This window comes from Thunnus albacares, chromosome 5 (assembly GCF_914725855.1).
Source record: "Thunnus albacares chromosome 5, fThuAlb1.1, whole genome shotgun sequence".
Lineage (NCBI taxonomy): Eukaryota > Metazoa > Chordata > Actinopteri > Scombriformes > Scombridae > Thunnus > Thunnus albacares.
Genome location: NC_058110.1, coordinates 28,789,135 through 28,816,097, shown reverse-complemented (window position 1 = coordinate 28,816,097; position 26,963 = coordinate 28,789,135). Strand labels below are relative to the sequence as shown.

General features: G+C 40.0%; 3 protein-coding genes and 1 non-coding gene across 7 annotated transcripts in view; 1 reads left to right on the top strand and 3 right to left on the bottom strand.

Annotated features, from left to right (window-relative positions):
- The window catches only part of plekhg5b (pleckstrin homology domain containing, family G (with RhoGef domain) member 5b), a 76,116-nt gene extending 73,309 nt beyond the window's left edge, over nt 1-2,807 (bottom strand). The window contains exons 1-2 of one of the 2 annotated variants that reach the window (XM_044350659.1): nt 1,321-1,549; nt 1,066-1,142 (exon numbers count right to left, since the gene is read on the bottom strand). Coding sequence is in view for 1 of the 2 variants with exons in the window: in XM_044350655.1 (XP_044206590.1) it covers nt 1,321-1,402 (82 nt within the window). In the remaining variant the exon portion in view is untranslated. Of the gene's footprint in view, nt 1-1,065; nt 1,143-1,320 lie in introns of both variants that reach the window. The other variant, XM_044350655.1, reaches the window with a different exon arrangement.
- Nucleotides 2,808-6,501: 3,694 nt separating this feature from the next.
- nol9 (nucleolar protein 9) lies at nt 6,502-15,208 on the bottom strand. 2 transcript variants are annotated; one of them, XM_044351789.1, is made up of 13 exons: nt 15,029-15,208; nt 13,066-13,593; nt 12,059-12,269; nt 11,752-11,882; nt 11,464-11,599; nt 11,061-11,157; nt 10,572-10,669; nt 9,872-10,039; nt 9,519-9,771; nt 9,309-9,423; nt 8,507-8,681; nt 7,716-7,849; nt 6,502-7,595 (listed from the first exon to the last, which is right to left on the bottom strand). In XM_044351789.1, exons 2-13 carry the CDS (start codon nt 13,534-13,536, stop codon nt 7,476-7,478), a joined length of 2,109 nt encoding a protein of 702 aa, XP_044207724.1. In that variant the 5' UTR covers nt 13,537-13,593; nt 15,029-15,208; the 3' UTR covers nt 6,502-7,475. The 2 variants fall into 2 exon arrangements, with proteins under 2 accessions (XP_044207724.1, XP_044207725.1); XM_044351790.1 differs by having other exon boundaries at nt 15,112-15,198.
- Nucleotides 15,209-15,427: 219 nt separating this feature from the next.
- zbtb48 (zinc finger and BTB domain containing 48) lies at nt 15,428-24,427 on the top strand. Of its 2 annotated transcripts, none has more exons than XM_044351788.1 (11): nt 15,428-15,600; nt 17,027-17,768; nt 17,906-18,210; nt 18,288-18,393; nt 18,518-18,610; nt 18,711-18,797; nt 19,539-19,693; nt 19,854-19,990; nt 20,121-20,285; nt 20,416-20,504; nt 23,666-24,427. In XM_044351788.1, the coding sequence occupies exons 2-11, from the start codon at nt 17,046-17,048 to the stop codon at nt 24,086-24,088; spliced, it is 2,283 nt and encodes a 760-aa protein (XP_044207723.1). In that variant the 5' UTR covers nt 15,428-15,600; nt 17,027-17,045; the 3' UTR covers nt 24,089-24,427. The 2 variants fall into 2 exon arrangements, with proteins under 2 accessions (XP_044207723.1, XP_044207722.1); XM_044351787.1 differs by having other exon boundaries at nt 15,430-15,625.
- Nucleotides 22,366-22,438, bottom strand: trnar-ccu. Its single transcript has one exon. It is a non-coding gene; the product is annotated as a tRNA-Arg (tRNA).
- Nucleotides 24,428-26,963: the final 2,536 nt, after the last annotated feature.

The following is a 26,963-nucleotide window of genomic DNA, read 5'->3' as shown; positions in this document are numbered from 1 at the left end:
AGAATGACGTCTGAACCTCATCTTTACGGCCAACACGGATGAGTAATTCGAACATCTACGATTCCATAGAAAATTCTGTCTGCTAATGAAGATCATGTGACATGATTGAAAGCTCCAGAACAGCTAGTAATTGGACCTTGTATTAGCTAATTTAACAGTGGAGTTCATCTGTCAAATATCTGCAGTCAAACTCATTTTCAAACAGTTGTTGACACATACGATGGAGCATCAAATGACCAAAATTTAATATCTGGCTTTAGACTAAACACAGATTCTTCTACAGACGTCCTCTTTTATGATGACTGACACTTTAACATCATCATCAGCTAATCAGTGAGTAAAATCTGGGATTTCTTGTCTGTGTTTTTGTTTTTTGGAGGTGGACAGAGACCAGACAAGACATCTGCTCCCAGATTAGACCCGTGTGTTTAAGACAGGCTTAAGACTCCGGTGGCCTGGAACACTAAAGGGTTCCAGACTCAACCAATTAAGGCTGCTAAACTTTAACTCCATGCTCACTTTGCTTACTGTACGAACCCTTTAACATGTACATTGCATATGTAAAACCTATGAGAGAAAGAGCTAAAAGCTGGAGCTTGCTTCTGTGAAAAGTCGGGAGTTAAAACATTTAATTAGCAATGATTGAGAGAATATTAATTGGCATCAATTTCTGTGATTGTTTAAATCAGAAGAGCCAAATATTCACCGGCTCCAAGCTCTCGAATGTGAATATTTGTCTACATGTCAACTTGAGCTCTGGGAAATTGCACTTTATAAAGCAAACAATTCATCAATTAATGGTGGAAATCATTTGCAGATTCCTCAATTATTAAAATAATTAGTTGCAGCCCTAGAAAAATTGTGCTTTGATCTGAATTGTGAGCTGGGGAAAGAGAGGGGAGGATAGATGGCAAGTCTGGAGGGAAAAATGTAATAAATATTGTTGGTTGGAAATTTACAAGAGGTCATATTTATCATCTGAGTGTACGCAGAGTTGTCCCAGGACCCTTCATCATTGAGGAGATGTCTGGGATCAGAGTGTACTGTCCTCCCTGACTAAAATACCTCTGCATCCAGCTGGGATAATTGTTCGGGTCACTTGCCAAATGCTGCCATTAACTCTGATGACTGGAGGATGGAGCCTGAAAACAAAGATCTGGTGGATCAAAGTCATGAGAGCTCCTCTGTTCCCAACTCAGTGAATTACACTTTCTTAAAGAAGAAAAGCTCATTTTTTTTAAAACTTATCCAACAGCTTGCCAAGTGGCATTAATATGCAAAGGCTGATAAATAGCTTGACTTCATGAATTTTTTACTTACTGAGTCGTAATCTGAGACCAAGCCAGCTCCTTGGTGGCGATTTGTGCAGAACTGAATTCATGCTCCACTTGTTTGGCACCATCTATGCATGCGATCCTTGTTGAAAAGAAAGCCCTCCGCCAACACCAGCTCCTCCGCAGGTCTGTCTGTCGGTGTGGCCGCCTCACAGCTTTATCACTCAGCGATGTTAAGATTAGCAGTCTCGTCTCTATGGCATGCTCATATTCTCCTCATTTCTGCCTGTCGCCCTTTTCTTTAACACGCAGTGCGCTCAGCCTTGGAAGATCTGGTCGGTGGCGAGCACAAAGCTGCAACTCACATCACGGTGAATGCGCGGAGAAGAGTGGCAAAAAAGCATCCCTCGGTTCGTAAAACGTGAAGTTAACGTGGATATAATGCTCGCTGAGGTGCAGCAGCAGGCTGGACGCCCGCGGTGAGCTGGAAATAACCTGTTGCTGGCTGCACACACAAAAAAAGAGAAATCTCCTCGATGTCCAACGAAAAACGTCTGTTGGTAAAGGTTGGCCGGTACGGATCAGTATATGGGGGGAAAGGGATTACGAGGATAAAACCATCTTCAGGGCTTTTAAAGCAGCGAGTCCATAAGCGGATCTTCTTCTATCAACTTTACACAACATGCCGCTGAAGTTGAACACATATCGTCCGCTGCGTCTTCTTCTCGCCCCCTCCGAGCAACCATCGGCTCCCCTCCATTCATTCACACAACCTGGATCCACAAAGAGTCGATGCAGTTTTTCTCCTCGGCCGGCTCAGTCACAGTTGCCGCTAGAGGCGCCAGAAAACAGCAACAACACGGCCATTCAAACACAGTAACAACACAGGCCAGAGGTGCTACATCCAAACGTCTGTCCTTGTCTTTTAGTATAAGAAAGGTTATGTTAGAGAAAAGTCAAGGAGAGTGAAGCACATAAATGCTCATTTCTGTTCATTCCACAAAGGTCAGGAGATTAGAAATTAAGCTAGAAGTCCTTGTAACATTAATTGTTAACCGTCCAAAATAGGCTGGCTGGCGCTGGGCCCCCGAAAAGCCAAAAGCCCCGGCCCCTTAGTTACCGTTGCTACGCCAATATGTCTGTTCTCACACAGCACATTTTTAACGGTCGTTTACAATGATAACGACTGATATTTAGGTACATTTATCACTCGGAATTCACACTTTTGTTTAAACACTGTTTTGTGTTTGAAAAAAGTCAAGAAGAGTGAAGCACATAATTTAAAAAATGCTAATTTCTGTTCATTCCACAAGGAACAGGAGATTAGAAATTAAGCTAGAAGTCCTTGTAACATTAACCGTTGCCAACCGTCCAAAACAGGCTAACTGCCGCTGAGCCTCCAAAAAGTCAAAAGCCCCGCCCCCCTTAGTTACCGTTGCTAAGCCAAGATGTCTGTTCTCACACAGCACATTTTTAACGGTAGTTTACAATGAGAACGACTGATTATTAGCAACATTTACCACTCGGAATTCATACATACGTTTAAAACACTGTTTTTTGTTAAGGTTGTTTTTTAAAAAGTTGTGAAAAAACCTAGGCTTTTCATTCTTAGCAACCACAGATTTTGTCAGCTAATTTAAAGGACCAGTGTGTAGGATTTAGTGGCATCTAGCGGTGAGGTTGCAAATTGCAACTAACAGAATAAACCTCCCCACAACCCCCTCTTCCAAGTGTAAGAGAAAACGGTGGCCGCGCAACTTGCAAAAAAACACAAAAAAGGCCCTCTCTGGACCCAGTGTTTGGTTTGTCCTTTCTGGGCTACTGTAGAAATGTGGTGCTACATGGCGGGCTCAGTGGAAGAGGACCTGCTTCCCTATGTCAAGTAGGTCTGTCTGCGGAGCTGCTGCATCTACATGACACACCCACTTCACTACATGACACGCCCACTTGGTTAGGTTTAGGCATGAGGAGGGGGATGGTTAGGGTTAGGGGTCAGGGGTCAGGGGGGTGTGTCATGTAACATGCCGTTACGGTGACAACACTGGGGCTAGGAGGGGTGGGGGGCGTGTTGACAGACCCTTCTTCCTTATGTAGATACAAAGGGCTCATTTTAAGGTAATGAAAACACAATGATTCTTATTTTCAGGTGATTATACACTAATTAAAACATACTTATTATATTCCATTTCTGCCAATAGATCCCCCTAAATCTACACACTGGTCCTTTAAAGGACAGGCTAACAATTTTTTAAGTGTCTTAAAATGACAGTCAGGAGCCTAAATGAATATTGAAAAATGTTTTTATTTATTTATTTATATAATCATTCCTCTTGTTCATACTGACCATTAGAAGATCCCTTCATAATGCACTTACAATGTAGATGAGGGGGGAACAAAATCCACAGTCCTCTCTCTGTGCAAAAATGTAGTTAAAAGTTTATCTGAAACTAATATGAAGCTTCAGATAAGGAATTTGATGCTAAAAAGACTGTAAATGTGACAGATATCCACTTGATATGACTAACTCAGACTGCTGAAGCCTCACATAAGCTTCACATCAACTTTTGCACTAAATGACTGCGTGCACACACTGTGGATTTTGGCCCCCACCACTCACATTGAAAACACATTTGAAGGGGATCTTTTAATAGCCAGTATGAACAGGAGGAACGATTACAGCGTGACTGTTGTTTTAAGACACACTTGAAAAGTTGTGATCCCGTCCTTTAAACAATGACTTTGGTTAGCGGATTCTATCAGCTGTAGCTAGTGAGTGTCAGTTAACGCTAACACTAAAACTTTGCGAGTTGATTGAAAACTGTCTCCAGCTAATTCATTAAAAAAAACAGTAAAAATATGCACAATATAATGATAAAAGACATGAGGCTAAAGCAAATAGTCAGCATCCTTACCATAGATGACTTGAAGACATGTAAAATAAAAGGGGAGCTTGTTTGTGTATTGTAGTGTAGAGATGATTAGTCATCAAGTATTACCTATTTAGCCCCAGTACAATATTATTTTAAAAAATGTATCAAAAATGTTATTCTAAATGTTCGATAACCTTGGATGCATGCTATAGAAACACATACAAGCAACAGGTTAGATTTACGCTTCTACGTTTGTATTTTCAAACACTATGTTTCATTTTTATAAGAGAAAAGATTTTGAGGATGAGGAATGACCAATGAGTTTGGTAAATGTCACCCTATCTCACCCCAGTTTGGCTGGACTTGCTGGACTGTAAACTTCCCCGAAACTAAATAAAGAGCAGGTCGAACCACTATCTTAATCCAAACTGTGATATAGCCCAATAGTATCTTAACTCCTACAGTGGATGTTTTAGTCATGAGGGAGTATTTTGCTCATGTAACTTTCAACCCGACATAATAATATGAAGTTTGAGCTTTGGAAATAGTGCTTGGTTACCACTGGAAACCTGAGAATATGCACCACTAATATACAATATCAACTGACATGATGAGGGCCTTCACATTGGTCCTGTCAAAAACTTTCATTATTTGACCTGATAAACTAAACTAAAACTAAATCAGATCACCACATTTTACCACAGACTTTAGAAAGCTCCTCCAGAGCTACAGAAGACATTATACAACTGTCTTCACGGGCTGAGTGGTAATCCTTATGACGAGTAAACGAAGCTTCATAAAATCAGTGAAATGCCCCTGTAACAAGGGTCCAGTAGCATTTTTCCCCGGAGGCCCCCAAGCACATGAATCTGGCTATGGTGACATATTATTTTTGTGTGGTTACCAAAATCAAAATATCTTATGCAATAGCCTGCCAAATCTGTAAAATTTCTCTACTCCCGTGCATTTTTTAACTGAACAGAGGATTTGAGCTCACACTGCTGCTGCATTGTTACTTTATTCAGCACAATTTTGTCTTTGCAGGCAACAGATGCACTGTTTGTCTGGCAGGGAAGAAGTCACGTTTAGAGGTTCATGAAGTGTGGCCCGTGGTGGAAGAACTACTCAAATACTTTAGTAAACATAGCAATACCACAATATAAGTAAAAGTAATCATTATACAGAATGAGCCCCTTCAGAATAATTTATTATTATATATTACAGCATTGGATTAATATAATAAACTTATTAATGTGTAATCAAAACTTTGAGGTTGTAGCTGGTTGAGGTTGAGCTAAATTTAACAACTTTATACTGGTATGCTGTTGAGCAGGTTAATCTATAAAACATATCATATAATCATATAAAACATGCATGATATTTTATACATTTATCATATATTTTGCATGTAAAATCTAACTAGTTACAATAGATGTCAGATAAATGGAGTTGTAGAGTAAAAAGTACATTATTTTCCTTTTAAATGTAGTGAATTAGAAGTATAAAGTAGCATAAAATGGAAATACTAGAGTATTAAAAAGTAGGTTACTCAAAATTGTAATTCAGTACAATATTTTAGTCAATGTACTAAATTACATTCCAGTATTGAATGCGGCACAGAGTTTATTGCCAACATCTGCCAGGACAAGATTCTCTAATTTTTCATTCGAAGTTCCAAAAAGGTGAAGAAATCATATACACTCAAACTCAAAACATCTGTGGTTTTTTGCTTTCTGGTTATAAAAATGGATTATTGATTATTTAAATCTGTATTCTGCCCTGGAAAGCGTTTTGCAGATGTGTGTTGTTATTTCCAGTCGTTCAGGGTCACGTAGACTGTCTAGTGGCATCTCTACAGCGGGATGTCTCTTTAGTTTGCATGAGGTCTATGGGAAAACATCTGACCTGACAAAGCCAAAACAATGACTCTGCCAAAAACGTGGCTCTGCTGTGTTTGTATGCTCCCACCCTCAATAAAGAGGCGGGGGAACAGTGAACAAAGAAAAGCACGGGGGCAGAGAGGGGATGTTAAAACAGCCCACTTCACAAATTAGCAATTCTCCACTGCGTGAGTGGATGTTTACGACCGAGTCCTCCTTCATTCCTCCTGTCAAATAACGCAAAAGTCAGTCCGCATGCAGTGACAAGTAGGTCAGATGGGGCTAGTAACTTCTTTATTAAGTCAAGATTTGCCTTTAAAGCCATTATGAAACATAGTTCTTAACTCAGTATTATATGGATGTGTCTTATAGGGTTTTAACTACAGCTTGAGACTTTTAAGTCAGCATCTTCTGTCATTCAGAGCAAAAATCACAACATATATATTTGCTGCTCCCTTGAGGCAAAAACCAGTATCATCAAGAAACAAAATGATCTTTATTTTTTTTTTTATCTTTTATATCCCACATGGGGCCTACATAAGAAACCGTAAACATGTCGCATTTACAAAACCTCTTGAGTGACGTATAAGTGCACTAACAATTTGGTGTCATTTTTAACACGATAACAAAATGTACAACAGTTAAAGCGGGTTTAGTCAGCAATAAAAAATAGAGCCTTTTCAGTAGAACTTTCGACTGGCATAAAAGCACAACAACACTGACAAAATGGGATTTCTTTCATTTATAAACCATCAGATCTACAAAAAGATTTACTGTCAAAGATCCCTTCTTAATTGTTCTTTACTTGAATGTTGGATGGAAAGCCCCGGCATCGGACATTTTATCCAATAATACAACTGTGAGAAATGAACAAACTACTTATCTGAATCAGGAACCGACTTGTAAAATGACCATTACCTGCTTCAAATCTACACGGACGTATGACTGTGAAACAAATATCAATTTTAACAACCACCAGTGACACTGGTCCAAAAAGCACATCTGGAAAATAAATGCAAGAAAGAAAAAAAAAAAAGCACAAAGTCTGAACAAAAGTTGTTTCTTATTTAATATCTGACAGGTTTGTGTATTCAGTTCCAGCTTTGGAATGTCACCTACAAACAAGAGCTTTAACTACGAGTTAGGATTATTATTGTCCTTGTGACAGAAAACACAGAACTTTACCATCTAAAGTACTTATAGCAGGTTGTAAGACGTGATTCCAGGGATTTCAAAAAAGCAACAGGAAGGAGCTGGCTGCCATCTCCTCCTGCAGAGTTTGTAATACCGGCTGCTCTGTCAGACTGAATCTTGAAGTTAAAAAAAAAAAAAAAAAAAAAGTCCAATTCAACATCAGTTCTGTACATTCAAAGGCCAATCCGGATCGGTTTGGCAGAAGAAGAGCAGTCAAGAAGGGTAAAGAGTAATAAACCGATGGCGTGTAGAAAAAGTCACTGAGTCCCCATTTGACTGGGTCTCATCAGTCCCTTGAAGACTCGCAGCTTTCCTGCACCGGTGAGATCAAAACTGTAGTTGGTAGTGACATAAGGCATCTCTCCCTCGAAGCCAGTCTGAAACATAGACAAAAAGGTACCATCAGTCACAATATGCTAATCAAGAAGTTAATTTAATAGCTTTGTAATGAAGTTTGAAGAGTATTGTGTATGAAATAATGGAGCTGTGGATCTGACCTGTGTTGTGAGGATGCAGGAAGGCAGCGATATGGCTCCCAAGAGGAAACAGTTGACCTTACGAAGGATGGAGGGATCTACAGGCGTCAGCACTAAGTACAGACCTCGCACCATGTCGATACCTCGGAGCACACCTGGAACACAGGAACGTGAACAATACGCTGAATTTTGACTTGTTGCCCTTTGAACTCTAGGCTTTTCTGCTTGGTTTTCACGCCCTTTATTTACAGACTTTTAGCAAAGTCACTACGTATCCTAGTCAGACATGTCATATATTGTTATTTTCACAATGAGTTGGGCTATTTACAAATGCCAGACGTTTTACATACGAGTTGTATCGTACATGTTCTAGGAATGTTTTTATGAATGTCTGTATGTCCACAGGTTCTCAATAGAAGATAGAAAATATCTGTATGTAAATAGATAAAAGGATGTCAGCGCTAATGTAAAAAAAATACTGAAAGTGCAAATCGTCACACATGGATGTTCACACAACGTTCACTGGATTACATTTATACTGAAGTAAATTTTAAAATGTCTTGATTCTTACATGTATAAGATGTGTCTTTATTTATAATTTCCATGTATATTTATGGACGTTTATCCGCACCGGTTTCGTAAATTCACACTGAATCTGAACTGAAAAATATTTGTCTCATGTCTGTGTGTTCAGATTCAACTGACTCGGCACTAAAAGGTTAAAAGAACCAAGAGCCATCACTTTAAAAGGCTCAGACGACATTAATTTGATCATTTACACAAAGGTCAGGCAGGTCAGGCAGGATACCTACCGAAGCCCACACATGGACAGATGGGTGCCTGGGACAGCAGGACTGGGCCCCCCCTGCTCGTTACTTTCTCTCCCAGACAGCAGAGTCCCACCAGACTGGAATTGGCAGCATAAAACATGTGACTGGGCACCACCTCGCAATGGATCACACCTAAAGCCACTGCTGCATGAGGCACCTGTGGGTTCAGAATGAGGATGGTCGGATACTGCAGAAACTATTAGAAGATATATATTGTAGAAGAAACATTTTCAAACCCATCGACTCTTTGGTGTGTGAGTAGTTATAAACTCGTGTTGAACTTTTCAAGTTCTAGTAATGAACTTAAACAGTTTCCGAAGATAGAAAATAGGTTCAGCAGAATTTCAGAAAAATTGTGTCTACATGAAATTATGTAAGATTTTCCATTTGATACAATCATGCAACCACAAAACGTCCTTGTGTTGTGGTTTTTAATAGAGGGAGAAAAAAATTTTCCATGATTATTAAATCATCACTTCACAGGAATATATATCACTCTTTTCCTGGGATTTCCGCCATAAATTAAGTTAAACACAGACCTGCGGTTAATTAATCATTAGATGATGTATACTCTAAATGTCCTGTGTTATTCTTTCATATCTGTCAAAGTGTTTTCTGAGAAGGACAAAAATTCCTGGCTAATCACGGCGAATATTGAATCTGGATGCCAAGAGGCATGATTCAGACAAGTGTAATTAAATTCTGGCGACTCACTTCTGAGCTAATAATAAAAACCTGGGACTCCTATCAAGAACACAACTGCGGCATTATCCTTCTCGTGTACCTGGTACGGGGTGAGGGAGTTTAAAGGTCTGACGGGTCCAGGGTCAGGGGACTGCAGCTGACTCAGGTAGGCCAGCAGTGACAGCTCTCTGTGCTCGTTAGTGCGCTGGTGTTTCCTGTCAAACACAAAACACCCACAGATGATGTTTGGAATAATTTAATAAACATTTAATTCTGTATGTTCATGCCAGGCTGACAGAGGTGTACTTACGCTGTTCCTTGGCGTCCCACTCCTTGAAAATCTGATTCTGCAATAAGGTGAATGTAGCTTCTGGGGGGACTGTGGCTCTCCGTGAACTCGTCCAAAGCCGTCTGAGCTGGTGGATGAGTCTGGAAGCCGTGCGCTGTCCTGAGGAACTCTGGGGTGAGGGCGGGACAATGGGTGGTCCCGCTATGACCGAGCTGGACCACATGTGAGACTGGGAAGAAGCGGATCATGTCTACTAGCAGCTGGAATCCAAATCCTGTGGACGGCCCAGAAAAGCACATGTTCAGACACTGATTACCTTCTGTATAGTTAAAAATAATTTCCCACTGATTTCACAGAGGGTATCCTCAGCTGACCTTTGACCCAGCCCATGGTGTTGATAATGACAGGAGTCTCTCTGCTCTGGGAGCGTCTACGCCACAAGGACTTAAGGCATTCCAGGTAGCGGTCTAAGTCCGACTCGCATGATGTCTGACCGTAGTAGATCATGTGTTCTGGTGTGTACTGATGTGTGAAAGGAGGACCTGAAAAATACCACAACATACGTCTACTGATCCCCTTTTACACAAACAGTACAGGAATAACATGAGAAAAAACACATTAACACTTCATTTACTTATTAATACTTTAATAATTAACTAAACTGGTGCAACAATAATGTGTTAAATGTAGCATTTGAAAGAGTTTATAGTGCTTTCAAAATGTAATAAATGCATACATAATATTCACAACTACAACTAATGCAGTCCAATACAACAGGCCTGCAATAATATCAAACCCTTCTAGAAGGTATAATGTTCAGCTTTTGGTAAAATTGTTTTCTAAAAGGTGTTAATTCACCTTTATGGTAATTTTGGAGGCTGTAGTTTGTGGTGCTGTTGAATTATCTTCCTTTAATCAGGGCTGCTATATCAGTTGTAGCTAGGTGTACCTAATAAACTGGCAACTGAGTGTAAAATAAAAAAACAAACTAACAGGAAAAACTGTGGAGTCATGCAAACATTAAATAATAAGATGTGTGAAAGTGATGTGAAGTAACAAGAGATTCAAACATACCCAGGAGCGGCTCTCTGACGGTTGACAAAGAGAGGCAACCAGCCGGGGTGAATTCTGTCTGACCGAGGTCACCTTCCAAATAATCTACACTGGTAGTGCTACAGACACACACACACACACATTAGGGCATTAGGACATACTACCATTAGGGCATACTATCATCCCATATATGTCACATAGGGCAAGGCAATTATTTTCTCGATTTATCAATTCAGTCCACTATCATGTTTGACAAAAAAAACATTAAATCACCACATTTGAGAAGCTGAAACCACCTGATGCATTTATGTGTAAAATATTACTAGAACGATTATTTGCTAATCAAAATAGTTACAAATTACGTCAACCAACTAACTGATTAATCGACTGATAGTTTTAGCTTTAACCACACAAATAAAAAAATGTTAGCATGTAAATAAAACTTTAAAAAATTCAGTTTATAATTAATATATACAAATGAAAATGGTATATTATCTTGAGAGAACTTACTGATTTAATAAGGTATTGATGAGGATGCGGATATATGTTGACTTTCCCACATTCTTAGTCCCACAGACCAGAATAACTGCACAACCATCCATGTCGCCTGTGAAAGAAAGACGTATTTTCTTAACGTTGTGTGTGTACAGCTTTTACCAGACATTGAATATGTAACATAGCTGCGTTCATCTATTTGTTTAAGTAACAGCTTTTGGCCATTTTTGAAAAAGCCACAATGCTTCAGTGATATGTGGCATCTGGTGAGCGAGAAGGAGAGGTGCTACTGCGAATTGTTCACTCACAGGCAGCATCGGTGCCAGATTCTAAAACTTATCTTCTCATTGAAACCATAATTACTGACCACTGACCAGACCTGTCATGACGTTTATGTAAATCTAAAAAAGGAGCGTACCTCTGCAGGCGCTGACCACCGTGTTAAGAGCTTCTCTGTAGCTGTTAGACATTTTCAGGCCCTCGATGGTCTTGACTAGAGGAATCATCCCCAAACCGTTGAGCGGAGTGTCGAGAACAGCTGACATGAGTTCACTCTATAAAACAAGGGGAATGAAAAGCTTCTGTTAGACATGTCTTAAGACTGACTGCTGATTCCAGCTCTTTTCCAAATTAAATGTGGTTGAATATATCCTGTGATTTGGTGAGTAATGACTGACGCCAACCGTAGACTTATTTGTCAACGTACCATCGGGGGGTTGAACAGTTCACTGAGCTCTGTGAAGCTCGACAGAAACCGAGTCAGAGGCGTCTCCATCGGCTCCAGTAGGATGACGGATGAGTGTGATGTTACTCTTTTTAGCAGCTTCTTCCGTGATGCTGCAGAAAAACCACATTCAAAAAGGGGTTTAAAGACAGAAACACATAATAATACACTTCCTTCCCTATAAAGCAGCTCAGGATTGTCTCAACATGTAACAATTCCTCAAATATGCAAAAAAAAAAAAAAAGATTATAGGAATTATACCCCTCTCCTACAGTGGGAGGGAATTTACCTGATGGGAGATACTTGTGGAGGATGGCTGAAGCCTCCGTTCTGTCATCTCTGGTTTCATCGGGGCTTTCCAAGGCTCTGATGGTAAGTGGACAATGTGAAGCCGGAGAGAAGAGCGGATATGACTGCTGGCCCTCTTCAATGGTGAACCCCATCACTTCTACCCGGCCGTACAGGCAGGTCAAAAAACACTTTCCTCGGAAGCACAGGGTCTGAAGGAGATTAACATAATGCTTAGCCATATAAAAGGACATTAGTGCATTTATAAGAACAATTAATCCATTAGTTGATGGAGAAAAATGTATAATGTTGCCAGGAAAAGATTCCCCCTCCCTCCCCCTCCCCGTGACCTTGGTTGTCTGTTGGATCTACTACTTGCCTTATATGTACTTCCATCCTGTTTTCCCTTAACTTTTTGCTAATCATGTATCTGACCAAATAAAGGAAAGAAAGACAGTATTTGAAATGTTACTGGACAGACTCTATAACCCCTTGCTCATCTTGTGTCTTTTTAGAACTTCATGATGTATCTGTGATGCGATTTTTTCCAGGCCTGTATTTTAATAAATGACTGTTAACCTGCAAGTTTGCTCTACGGCCTCAGTTTCCTGCATTATGCAGAAAGATAAAGACAGATTTAGGTTTTTTATCCGTCCGTTGATAAAAAGATAATTAATTGGCAACAACTTTGATTAGTAATTCATCAATTAAGTAACTTTTTAAGTAAAAATAGCAAAAATATATTGGTTCCAGCTTTGCAAATGGGAATCATTTCTGATTTTCTTAATAGTCTATGACAATTAACTGAATATCTGTTGGTTTTGGATATCTGATGAGATCACGTTGCACTCTGGGAGTTTGTGATGTGCATTTTTCGCAATTTACTGACATTTTATAGACCAACTGATTATCGTAAAAATAGTTAGCTGCAGCCCCGACTCTTAATTGTTGCCAGACTGATTCTTTACCAAAAATGGCCTGATTCTGGACAGTGTGTAACTTGCATACCTGATCCTTCTGCATGACAAGTACTGCATGATTTTGCCGGTCATTCCTCTCCGCACAGTAATGGAGAGCTTCTCCCTCCAGTCTACCTGGCTGGATATCCTCCATGCCACCTGGGGTCTCCACACCGTTCCCCTGAATGGATCGGGAATACTCCTTCCACTCCTCTGAGTCATCTGACTCATTGTCCATTGTAAACATTGAACTTCCATTTGCCTGTTTGTGAGGTTTCTTCGGTCCAGACTGGGGAGTGCTTTTCTTGGAGTCAGACACAGACTTCACCTTATTCTTCAGTCTCTTGACGGTGGGCTTTTTCTTCACAGACGCCTGGTGCTCCTTAACCATCCTGGCCATGACAGGACTAGAGTTGAGATCAGTGGAATTGATGGGAGGCCTGCTCCGTCTGCCCCTTACATCCTTCCACTTCTGAGATTTAGCGTGGCCCTTTACCTGTGTGGGTTTGTTTACCTTCATGATTCTTTAATCAACACTTATTCGTGCAGGTGCTGATGGGAAACAAAGGGGGAGAGCCTGCAAAGACAGAGAGATGAGAAAATTAGCATCTGAAATAGGTGTCATTAGCTCTGTGGACAAAGAATAGCAATTAACCATCTACTAATTATTCAGCAATTACAAAATGTAGCCGTAAAGAGAGCTGCAACGATTAATCAATTAGCTGCCAACAATTAAATTAATCACAGTGGTGGAAAGTAACTAAGTCCACTTATTCCCCTAATGTATTTCCATTTGATGCTACTTTATAGCATCATCTCACTACATGTCAGAGGTAAATATTGTACTTTCTACTCCACTAGATTTATTTGACAGCTTTAGTTACTTTTCAGATGAAGATTTGGCTTTTTGGCTTTTGACGTCTTACAAAAAGCAGTGTGTAGTCGGGGTCACATTTCAGATGTCTATGAGTTGTTATCAGCTCCAAAAAATAGTGATTTTTTTCCCTCTAAATTTCTCACATGGTTTCATTTCAATAAATGTTCAAATGATCCAAAAAATAAAGATCAGAGAAAAAGTCCAAAAACTGAAAAACAGATTTGTGTATCACAGCTTTGTTTTTTCTTCTTTCCTCTCCCATTAATCATCTTACGACCCCTCAGATTTATCTGGTGACCCTTTGGAGGGGCCTGACCCCTAGGTTGGGAACCACTGGACTAAACTAGCTAACTGTATATGAAGTAGTTGAAACTAGCTCCACCTCCAGCAGCTACAACAGTAACATGCTGCTCTAACACTGATGATTCAGTATTACTAATCTAATGATGTCATATATAATAATATATCAGTCAGAGGGATCAAACCACTACTTTTACTGCAATACTTTAAGTACATTTTGCTGCTGATACTTATGTACTTTTACTAAAGTAGGATTTTTCATGCAGGACCTTTACTTGTAATGGAATATTTTTACATTACTGTTTTGGTACTTATACTTAAGTAAAAGATTTGAAAACTTATCATTTTGAGTCATTTTTTCAGAAGAAAATTTCCACATTTTCTGGTTTCTATCATCTTTTATGGCAGTAAACTGTATATTTTTGTTGTTATGGACAAAACAAGACATTTGAAGACGTCACGTTGGACTTTGGGAAACAGTGATCACTATGTTTCACCAATTTCTGACATTGTATGGACAAAACAACCAATCGATTAATCGATAATAATTAAAATATCCGTTTGTTGCAACCGTAATTAGCTTGATTTAACCAGACAATTCGATAGCAGTTGAAGGCTAAGCTAACCGGGCTAAGACGCTTATAACTACATCATATTGAAGTTTCTCAACATACGAGGCAGACAAATAAAAACATTATCACCGTCAAAGAGGCGCAAAGCTGCCAGACAACAAAGCGACGTGAATTTTAAACTTATTATTAAGGCTCACATTAAGCATTAAGATAACAAGCTAACTGCTAGCTACGGTTGTTGCCTTAAGGTGGAGAAAACTTACCCCCCAACTTGTGAAAAAAACAATGTAGAACTTTGGGGATCACTGTTTATCTTAAATCTAAGTGGACAGCGCGTTTAACTTACTAAAGTGGATCCAGGGAGCTGTCCAGCTGTTAATACAGCAGTGCTAACATGCTAACTTGCTAACATGTGTGAGCCACAAACAGACGCCGCTTCTTGCTGGCCGACTATGGTTTAGCCCGGAGTGTTATTATTTACGACAAAGTTATAATACTAATTAATTATACGCTTTAGCTGAGTTAGTGAAGATAGAAAATTAGGCAACGCAATGTAGACACAAATAATATTTTTGTTTTTTTTAATTGTATTGTTAATGTTGTGTTTGTAGGTGTTTAATTATGGACAACACAAAATCTTTCCCGGAGTTCGTCGCGTCGGCAGCGTCACATCCTCTTCCTTCTGCAGGTTTTTAGGGCCCTGCAAGAAGTGAAAACAAGCTGCACGCAGCTCGGCTTTTGCTACTTTTCTTAACCTATCTTCATTTCAGCCGAAGCGGGTGCAGCTTTGCAGCAACTGAGAGTAAAATAATCAGTTTTCATCCGTCCTGCAGATGTGAGTCTGTGAATGCAGCTGTCGGGTGAGCACCGCGCTAAGGGAGCGTCTTTAAAAAGATATGCAAGGAAATAAACGTCGAGCTGCGTCGGTAGCCAGGGGTTTGCAATCATTTTAAGTCTCAACAGAAGAATATACACTCACCGGTCACTTCATTAGGTGCACCTATGCAATCTAATGCAATCTAATACAACAGCTCTGCCATAAATTACACATTTACGAAGCTTACACATTCTTTATGTTTATTATTGAGGTCGTAGTGGGTGCTGGTGGTGTACAGGGGTGCATTATATTGAAAGGTGTTCCTAATATTTTGCCCCACTCATGTATGTTAACGGAGTGGACAGAATATTAGGAAAACCATTCCACCACTCACTACGACCTCAGTAATAAACATGAAGTAGAATTATGACCTTTCTGACAATGTCAACAAAAACTGAGAATGTAGAAGCTTCGTAAAAGTAGAATTTATGGCATTAGCTGCATTAGATTGCACAGGTGTCCCTAAAGAAGTGTCTGGTGAGTGTACAGTGTGAAGTACTTTGACTATATTGTTCATAATCAGTGTAATTAATGTGGTTGCTGTCACTGAGCTATTTTTTCTCAAGTGACATAATTCAATGCATATTATATCAAGCTCTCTTAAATATTAATCATCTGTTTAAAATCATCATCATTTTCAGATATGCTCATTTTAAACTAACTCCATTAAACATATTTTCAGCCTTATATTGCTGTGAAATAATCAGAATCACCTTTTTTGTAGTACGTTTGAACGTTCAAGGAATTTGATGTTGCACATACTTGTATGCAAATGTACAGTAAGATACAAGGCAGACTATTATGTACAGGCAAGTGGGGGGGGGGGGGGACATCAGGGCTGCAACTAATAATTATTTTCATCATTGATTAATTTGCCAATTACTGTCTTGATTAATACATTAATAATTTAGTCTATAAAATGCCAGATAATAGTGAAAAGTGTGCAGTGTAATTTTCCACAGCCAAAGGTGACGTCTTTACATGTCTTGTTTTGTCTGACAAACAGTCCACAACCCAAAAATATTCAATTTACAATAATATGAAAAACAGAAAAGCAGCAAATCTTTTCATTTGAGAAGCTGGAACCATCAAATGTTTGGCCATGTTTAAAAAAGATTAATTGATTATCAAAATAGTTGCTAATTAATTGTCAACTAATCATTTTAGCTCCAAAATATATATCTATATAATATATTCATATGTATAACAATGGACAATAACATGAATATACAGGTCAGACTTGTTGTAAACTGAGTATACAGAGTTACAATAATGCTACCGTGCATGAGAGTGCAAAGGGCTCTGTAATAAATACTGTTTGGGTAATGTATTAAGTATTTTAACTTAATATTCATACAGTATCTTGTCTCTGTGTCTCATGTAGCTGCAGTGAAGCCGGAGAGATGCCTGCAGCAGAGAGCAACCATGCACAGCGTGTCCTGTCCTCCCTGAACCAGCAGAGGGCAGTAGGGAGGTTTTGTGATGCAGTGTTGAATGTGGGAGGTGGGGTGGTCTACCTGGCCCACCGTAACATCCTTGCTTGTTTCAGTGAGCTGTTCCAACAGTCCAACATGCCCACTGGGCCGTGCATGGAGTTCTGCCTCCAGGAGTGCCCCAACGATGGCTTGGAGCTGCTCCTGAACTTTGTCTACACGGGGGAGCTGAAGTTGGATCCTGACAACCTGGAGAAGGTGCAGCATGCAGCGTCCAGCCTGTGTGTGCCAGAAGCACTGGCGCTCTGTGAGCAGTTCAAGGAAACCTCTGCGGATGTTGTCCCTTTCAAGCGTAAAAGAGGCAGACCTAGAAAGTCTAAATCAGACACAAACCCTCGTTGTTCAGTCACAGAAGAGACCTTGCTTACGGTCAGAAAAGAGGAGTCCAACTCTGATACTGTTACAGACAATTTTAGCATGGCTGCCACTACCGCTCCTACAACCACCACCACCACCACCACCACCCGCTCTGGTCGAGTGGTCAAAGGCCCCAAACGACTGGTGACTGATGAGAGCCCCACTGCTGACTTTACAGCCACTGAAAAAGCCAGCAAGAGGACAACGCTTATTCCTACTGAGAAAGAAAGTGGTGATGATGTTGTGGAGAATCAAAACCCAGATCAGCAAACTGAGGTAGAAAACATGAACACATGCATGACAAAGGATTACAGTGATTGAGCTTTTTATACTACATATAACTGCAAGTGCAAATAATGATGATGTGATTGTAAAGATGAACATGCTGGTTGTTATTCCACTTCTATTTGCAGATAACCGAGTTGCAGATTGACATAAATGACAATGGTGTTAGCCGGGTGATTGAGGGAGTAGAAGAAGATGATGACGGGGGCTTTGAGGGCATCGCTGAAGACTCAGATGAGGAGTATGTGCCCGTTGATGAGCCCACCTCCTTAGCCCCGTCCACATCAACAGCACGGAGGCGAAAGTCGCAGGGTAAATCGGACAAAAACGCGAACGGTGAGGCGGTGGAAGAAGACTCCAAGAAGGACTCTGTGGAGTGCCCCATCTGTCACAAATCCTTCAAGAGCAAATACTACCTCAAAGTCCACAACAGGTTTGCAGACTCAGCATTTTCCTTCAAATTACTGCTGTTGAAAGAATTTCCTTTAATGTTGTTTGTGTTTTTCGTAGGCGGCATACAGGAGAGAGACCCTTCGGTTGCCTTAAATGTGGAAAGAGGTACTTCAGAAAGGAGAATCTGTTGATACATGAGTTCAGAAACTGTGCTACAGCACAGGTAAGTAAGAAAAAACACTTTTTCTTTGCTATCTTTAGTTAGCTGCTTGTGAAATCAGTCTGCAATAATGAAGTAATATCCTATAAAGTGTTACATCAGTATTTGTGCTGTGATATAATTACAGACGTACCCCTGCCCGACATGTTCTGCAACATTTAACGGAAAAGAAGATCTTCGTGTGCACGTTATCTCCCACACAGGAGACATGCCCTACAAGGTACAGCCTGCACCCAACAAATACAGACGGCAGTTAATTATATTAAATCTAAAATGAGGTTTTAAAAATATCTTTATTGACATGGTGTCATTTTTTTCAGTGTTCAACATGTCCTGAACAATTTATGTACAAGAAAAACTTGACATTTCACATGATGAAGATCCACGGTCATCCCAAACCACATGCAGTAAGTTTTCTTTATATTTATCTATAATATACAGTATTTCAATACGAATTTGACTTACTGGAAAGCACTATTACTATTATAATGATTTAAGTTGTGTTTCAAACTTAAGGTGTCTTTACACTGTGTGATTTATGGCTTTCTCTGAGACAAAAGTTGACAATTGTGAGAGAAATGCGGCCATCTTTGGCCGTCAATCCAAAATGGTCCTAGATTGCACTGTGAGACACGTCCAGCTTTCTGATCAAAAAAGCTTTTAGCAAAATCTTGACTCAGATATTTAGGAGCAAATTGTCACAATGTGATTTATTCTATGACCCACATTTATAAACCAACCATTCAGAATGTGACATGAAATAATGCAGAATACACTGACTGACGCAGCATTTCGTAAGCGCCAAACTAAAACAAACCTCTTTTGACCTTTTTCAATACACAGAAATATCAGCACTATAGCTCAAGTTTGCTTATTGTTTTGCTGCACTTTCAAAACATAAGAGCAGCACAGATGGTTGACGTGAGCTGACGACGTGCGTCCGCTTCCATATACTGACTCACCATGCAGTCATCACACAATGTGACGTGCCACAAAAGGATATCGTACATTCTGACACAGATTGTGAACCAAGATTTTATCAGACCCATCTTGCAGTGTGACATGCAGTAAACATACATGCATTGTGTTTTCATTAAAAGTCAATTTTGAATCCTGTGTCTAGAGTTGAAACGATATTTCCTTTTCAGTGCCCACAGTGCCCCAAAACCTTCTTAACTCGGACTGAGCTGCGAGTGCACGAAGCAGCCAAACATCGAGGCGAAAAGCCGTTTGTGTGTGAGGAGTGTGGCCATCGAGCGTCCAGTCGAAACGGCCTGCAGATGCATATCAAAGCCATACACAGGTAACAGAACTTCTTTTTTTATTGCATGTTTAAGTACTGCCATGATCAGACTAGAGAGACTTGCCAATTTGGAAAAAGGTTCCTTTTTTAAATAACATGTGGGGATCAGTTTCCATAAAAACTGTGATTTGTCTTCTTTTTTTTAAAATCTGTTTTACAGAAATGAGCGTCCGTTTGTATGTAATTTATGTGGCCATGCATTCTCCCAGAAGAACAACCTCAACATGCATTTGCGTGTACACAGTGGTGAGAGGCCGTACCAGTGTCACCTCTGTGGTAAAACCTTCAGGACACAAGGTAACAGCCGCCCTACCGTCGCTTAACAGATCAATCCAAACACTCAGAGATGAGCTCTCAAAAACTTCACCACCAACTTTCACTTAAACAGATATTATTTATTGTATTAATCTGTGTTTTTTAATGGCAGCCAGTCTAGATAAACACCACCGGACACACACGGGTGAGCGTCCCTTCAGCTGTGACGTGTGTGAGCAGCGCTTCACGGAGAAAGGCGCCCTTGTCCGCCACAAGGCCAGCAAACACGAGGAAGGTCGTCCCCACTGTTGTCACATATGTAACAAGACCTTTAAAGGTAAAATATGCTGATTGTACAGAATACCGTATGACCTTCATAAATATGTTTTGTGGCGTGTTGAGCGTGGATAAAATGTCAACATTATGAATTAGCTCAATAATGTGATTCTCTTTGTGGTTTTCACCAGCGAGGGAACAACTGCGTGTCCATCTGCGTCGCCATAAAGGCATGAGGAAGTTTGAGTGTATAGACTGCGGCTACAAGTTCACTCGACAGGTAGGCTCACCGGGGCTGCAATTAACAACTGTTTTTATTATTGATTAATCTGCTGTTTTATTTGATGATTCATCATTTTATCTGTAAAATACATTGACTATATATAAATATGAACGACACGTCTGCACTTCCTGCCGCTATGTTAAAGTGAAGCCAGAAGTATCTCCTTTCCACAAGCTGCCACCTTGCTTGCGTGACGTCATTTGGAGCCGGGCGGTGGGACACGCCCCCTCAGCCAGTCCACCGCCTGACGGAGGTTTGAGAGCGGCTGTCACAGCCGTCAATCATGACGTCACGCCCCCTTTTTATATCATCAAATAACTAATTAAAACAACTTATTAGAAAAATGAGCACTTGGACAAACATCAGTGTGATACCTACAATGACAGAAACCATCTTTGGGAAAAACTTATTTGATGTGTACTTGGATTCCTGGGTCTGTCTCATCTGCTAACATTGAGGTGGCGAGATTTAAGACCTGTACTGCAGCCAGCTGCAAGAGGCCGATCCAGATGTTTTGGCTTCACTTTTGTAGAGCTGTCATGACGTCCATATCTCTATATAGTCAATGGTAAAATATCATAAAACACATAAGTTTCCTGAAGCTTGAGGTTATGTCTTAAAATTGTTTTGCAGATGATCAACAGTAGTCTGAGTCATTTGTTAGAGAAGGTCAGAACATCGGAAAACAAATGCTGCCATCTGCTGGTTCCTTATTGGAACATATCAAGCCAGTTGCAAAGAACCTTGGTCTTTGGTTTGCTAGTAATTACTAATACAAAAAATCAAATCTAGTAAAGTTTTGAGCAGCACATCGCAAAGCTTGTGCATTCATGTTTTTATCATCTCAGAAATATTTCAAACACATGATCTATTTTAACTTTGAAAGACACATAGACCGTTTTACACGCCTTTATCTCATCACGCCTTGATTATTGTAACAACCTGTTTACCTGCCTTAACCAATAATCTATTGATTGACTCCAGACTGTACAGACTCAGCTGCCAGGCTTTTAACCAGAACCCGTTTTAGACGCTTTACACCAGCTCCCACTATGTTTTAGAACTGATTTCAAGATCTTACTGAGTATTTTTATGGCTCTTGATGGTCGTCTCCCTGATATATTTCTGACGTCCTAGTTCCATATGAGCCTGTACATAGTCTGAGATCCTCAGGCAGAGATCTTAAATCTGTTCCAGACTGGCCAACTTAACATATTAGAGTGGCTTTCCGGATTTTACTTGAGTTTTTATTTACTTTGAACAGTTTTTTTTTTTTAATTTCTTTTAAATTTTCTTACATTACTGGGATTGGTTTTATCTGTTTTATCATAAAATCTAATGATTTTATAATTTGTTGATTTTTTTTTTTGCTGCCATGTGTGAAGCACTTTGTAATGTGGGCTTTGAAAAGTGCTCTACAAATAAAGATTATTATTATTATTATTATTATTATTTATTAGAGTGCACAACAAGGGTTTATAAATACAAAATTTCAGTTGTTTCTCCAAACTGTAACAGATGCAAACCTGAGATTTTACATATGGTGACCTGGATGTTCAAAGCTAGAAACATGATTGGAAGACATACAGAATACTATGGCTGCAACTAACTTATTATTTTTATTATATCGATTAATATGATAATGTGTGATTCTTTTGTTAATCGTCTAATTGTTTGGTATAAAACATCATAAGAGTGAAAATTATCCACCACAGTTTCCTAAAGTCTGTGATGACGTCTTCAAATGTCTTCAGGTCTTTGAATGAACTGTTTAAAACCAAAAGATATTTAGATTCTGTATAAAAACATGACATCACAGAGGAAGTCTTTAACCCCACTGCTTTGCCAGTCTGTTACACACCCCAGATGGGACTCGAACCCACAATCCCTGGCTTAGGAGGCCAGTGCCTTATCCATTAGGCCACTGGGGCTGCTGGTACTACTGGGGAGCCACTGTGCAGAGCCATTGTTCACTGGTATTCAGGCTGTAATCCCTTCAGTCTTTATTCTATGGACAGGGACGGTAGCCTTTGTATGAACTGATGTTGTTCATTGTGTCTTACATTGCACACTAATTGTTTGGTTCATAAAACATCCAAAAAGTGGAAAAAAATGGACATCACAGTTCCCAAAAGCCCAAAGTTACTTCTTCAAATATCCGACCAAAGAGTCCAAAACCCAACGAGATTCAGTTTACAACAAGAGGAGACTAAGAAAAACAGCAAATATTCATATTTGAGGAGCTGGAACTAGTGAATTTGATAGTTTTGGTTAAAAAGTGGCTTAAATGATTTAATAATCGATCAATTAGCTAAATAGTTGCCAATTAATTTTCTGACATTCAACTATCAATTAATCAACTACCACTTAAATGGAATTCCATGTGACACCATCCACAGTACTCATTGGAAACTATTCTAATCTTACCTTATATTTTTCTTACATTTTTTGGGGAGGCCATAAGAGCTGCAAAACATATATAATTTCTACTTGGATAAAAGAAGATCCCCTCACTCATACACAGTGTGTAAACAAACTCACCACATGTATGTCTTTAGGAAAAATGTCCTTTTTAGAACAGCAGGTGGGAAGACAGTACTGACTTTTCACAAATAATTGTATTTATTGATTCATTTTTGTTCTTTGTCTTGTGTTGACCTTTTATTTCTTCTCTCGTTCTCTCTTATATTAAGTTTAATTCATCGATTCAGACATTTTCTTGAGCAAGTATGTGAAAATGCAAAGATACACATTTTAATACATAAAGGCTTCCATGGATGTGTCTGTATTTATATTACAGGTGAAGACAACATTTGATTTGTAATTATATTTGTATAACATAGACTATATTTTCCTAATATTATTCTTATGTGACTATTTTGTAATTATCTTTTAAGTTTGTCTGTCTTATTTTGTTACCAAAGCTTAAACTTGGCTTGTTTTGTGCATCCAACAGTCTAAAACTCAAAGATATTCAGTTTATGATCACAAAAGACAAAGAATAGCAGCAAATCCTCCCAACTGAGAAGCTGAAAATAGAGGAAGTTTGACATTTTTGCTTGAAAAATCACTTGATTCATCGCTAATTGTTTCTGCTCTATTCACCAGCCTGAATGAATGCTAACAACTCTCACATCTCTACACGCTCTCTCTTCCAGGCACACTTGCGACGCCACATTCAAATCCACAAACGCACCGAGAACTACAACCCCCGGCAGAGGAAACTGAGGAACGTGATCGTGCAGGATGTGGACGGAAGTGAAAACGAAGCTACTAAAATGGGAGAAACCTCACTGATCACAGAGGAGGCAGATTACACCGCTGCTGTCCAGGAATCCACAAACCCGGAATCAGACTCTGCGTCAACCCTCAATTCTAGTTGTATAGTGAGAGTGGTGATCGGGTCGAGTGACGCGGCGATGGAGGAGGTGGTGTCCAACCAGAACCTGGGACACGTCGAGGCGGTGGAGGGTTTCTCTGTACCAGAAGTCTTGCAGCAAACACAGCTGGTCACGGAGGCGTACCAGACCACGGTGGATATGGAGGGAATCGTTGAGAATATATCAGAGAGTAAGACCTGAGACTGGGTGCAACCAACTCAGAATTACTGTGAAGAACACTTTCTACATGAGAAGCACCATCCCTCACATCTGATGTGAAACACAGCTTAAAATATTTGGCTTTTACAGACCCCAAGACAAAGAAACTGCAATAAAGTCGGCTACTGTTGCCAGTCATGCCAGAGGCAAATTGTTTTCATGCTTCTAGTAGTTTATATACAATAAATGAACTGCATGTGTGTGAGAGTTGCTTGAATGTTTCATTTTGGCTTGTTTTTGAGCCTCCTTCTATCAATGTGCCTACTAGAGCTGGAAAATGAATAATAAAGGTCTTTTTGTTCAGTTTTGTTGCTGAAGGTATTAAGGTGGATGTTCCTTTATCTGAACTAAAGTAGGGACACTGATTATAGAGCGAATACCAGCCATCGATAGCATGGGAGTAGGGTGTAGTTATTGGATTTGCTGCTACATAGCGTACAGACCAGATCAGCACGCAAGGGTGCTTCGCAAAACATCATGGCCGCGTCTCTTTTGGGGGGACAGAAAACCTCAGATCCTGGAGATGTTAATGCAATTTGACGAGTGTTTAGCTGAGATTTTTTGGCAAGTTTGTATGCATTCATTTCGTGTTAAACAAACCTTTGTTTTATAGAAATGTCTAGTAATTATTTTGCTATCTTGCCTGAACCTGAGCGTTCACAATACCTTAATAAATTAAGGTTGATCGGTCAGCTGTCATGCCCCTTCAGCCTCCCTCCATCTAAGTGGATCAGAGACCGACACAGTGGCGGACATTGCTTATCTGGACATCTATGCATTTTTTTTTTTAAAGTTTAGTCCTAAGTCTTAATTAGAAAAGACTAGTTATGTTACTTTGTAAGTTATAAAAGAGACACGTTACTCGTTATGAAGTGTTTCCCACACACATATACATGGGAAGACACTGGGTCCCATAGCTTCCACTCCTTATCTTTTAGCTTGAAGCCATAAAACTTTCCCTTTTGGATCTTTTTCTTTTCCAGGAAGGATGGGGAACCTGAGATCTGGATTCATGCGTTTAGTTGTTTTACAACCTGCTATACAACAACTTTTTGGCATTTTCCTGTTTCTCCCATTAAGTGAAAGTGTGATTCTTTCCCCCAAAAGGGGGCATGGCCTTGGCACTTGATGACGTGATGCTGGTCCGGTCTATGCCTACAGCTGGGTGAAACTTAAACTGGGACTGAAACGCTGATGATACAGGAAATGTTGTGTATCACATCTCAAGGAGAGTACTTTGAAGGGGATTAGAAAGGTACAACTGAAAGATTTAGATTCAGTTGGGTTTTTTTTTAAATCAATTTCGGCAATTTTTGGGTCCCACCACATATATGTTGTAGGGGTCCTAGTTAAAGATACCCCATGGAGTTTTTCACCACTAGTAGTGCAATGGAGCAATGTTTTTACAAGTGGTTCCCGGGAGATATGATACATGTTGATACATAGTTGGTGCTGATAATACGCAAAGAAGTGTAATAATGTTCCCACAAAGGCAATGAAAAGTACAACTGCAGGCTTGTTAACATGGAAGGAAAATATTCTAAAATGTTTTAAGGAAATTAATTCAACATGTTTGTTAAACATTTTTTGTGAGTAACCCTGTATGCAAACAAAACTTTGGCTTGTTTACCTGAAAACTCCTCAGGACACCTTGTTGTTGATGTTCTCAGTAAATGTGGGTCATCATAACAGATGCACATTTACAGGTTCATATTTTTAATGTGGGGCTCTACTGGAACATCTTTTCATGATTTACAGTTCAAAAAACTTCTTATATACCTTATACTGGCATTTTATGCAGCACCTCAGTTCAGCCTCTGTCTGAAACAGGCTAGTTTAGCTCCTGTCTCTTTAAGGCCCCCCTCCCGATGAGCTCGTTGTTCTTATTGGCCTTATTTAAAGAAGAGAAATCTAGGTTTTCACTGTCAAAGTCTGAACTGCACAACAGGTGCGACTGTCAGGCAGATCGTGTACAAATGGAGGACATTCAAGACCATTGTTACCCTCCCCAGGAGTGGTCCACCAACAAAGATCACTCCAAGAGCTGGCGTGTAATAGTCCAGGAGGTCACAAGGGACCCCAGGGTAACGTCTAGGAAACTAAAGGGCTTTCTTGCAGTGGCTAATGTCAATATTCATGGGTCCACCATCAGAGGAACATTGAACATCAATGGTGTGTATGGAAGCCACTACCACTCTCTGAAGGAACATTGCTGCCATCTATGGTTTGCGCAAGACCACGTGGATAAGCCAGAAGGCGATTGGAAATTCTGACGACAAATGAGACCGAAATCTAACCTCTTGATTTGAATGAGAAGCATTATGTTTGGTGACGATCAAACACTGCGTTCCAGCTTAAGAACCTTAACCCATCTGTGAAACATGGTGGTGGTGGTAGTATCATGGTTTGGGCCTGCTTTGCTGCCTCTGAACCAGGGCAGCTTGTAATCATTTATGAGCACATTTAAGCTGTGAGTTCTGAATTGTATGAGCAAATTCTACAGGAAAATGTCAAGGGCGGCTGTGGCTCAGGAGGTAGAGCGAGTTGTCCACTAATCAGAAGATCGGTGGTTCGATTCCCAGCTCTTCCAGTCCACATGCTGATGTGTCCTTGGGCAAGACACTTAACCCCAAATTGCTCCTGATGGCTGTGCTATCAGTGTATGAATGTGTGTGAATGGTTAGCTTCCTCTGATGGGCAGGTTGGGACCTTGCATGGTAGCCCCTGTACCCATTCAGCGTATGTGAATGGGTGAATGTGATTCGTAGTGCTTTGAGTGGTCGGAAGGCTAGAAAGGCGTTATACAAGTACAGTCCATTTACCATCTGTGAACTAAAGCTCAACAGAAAGTGGGTCA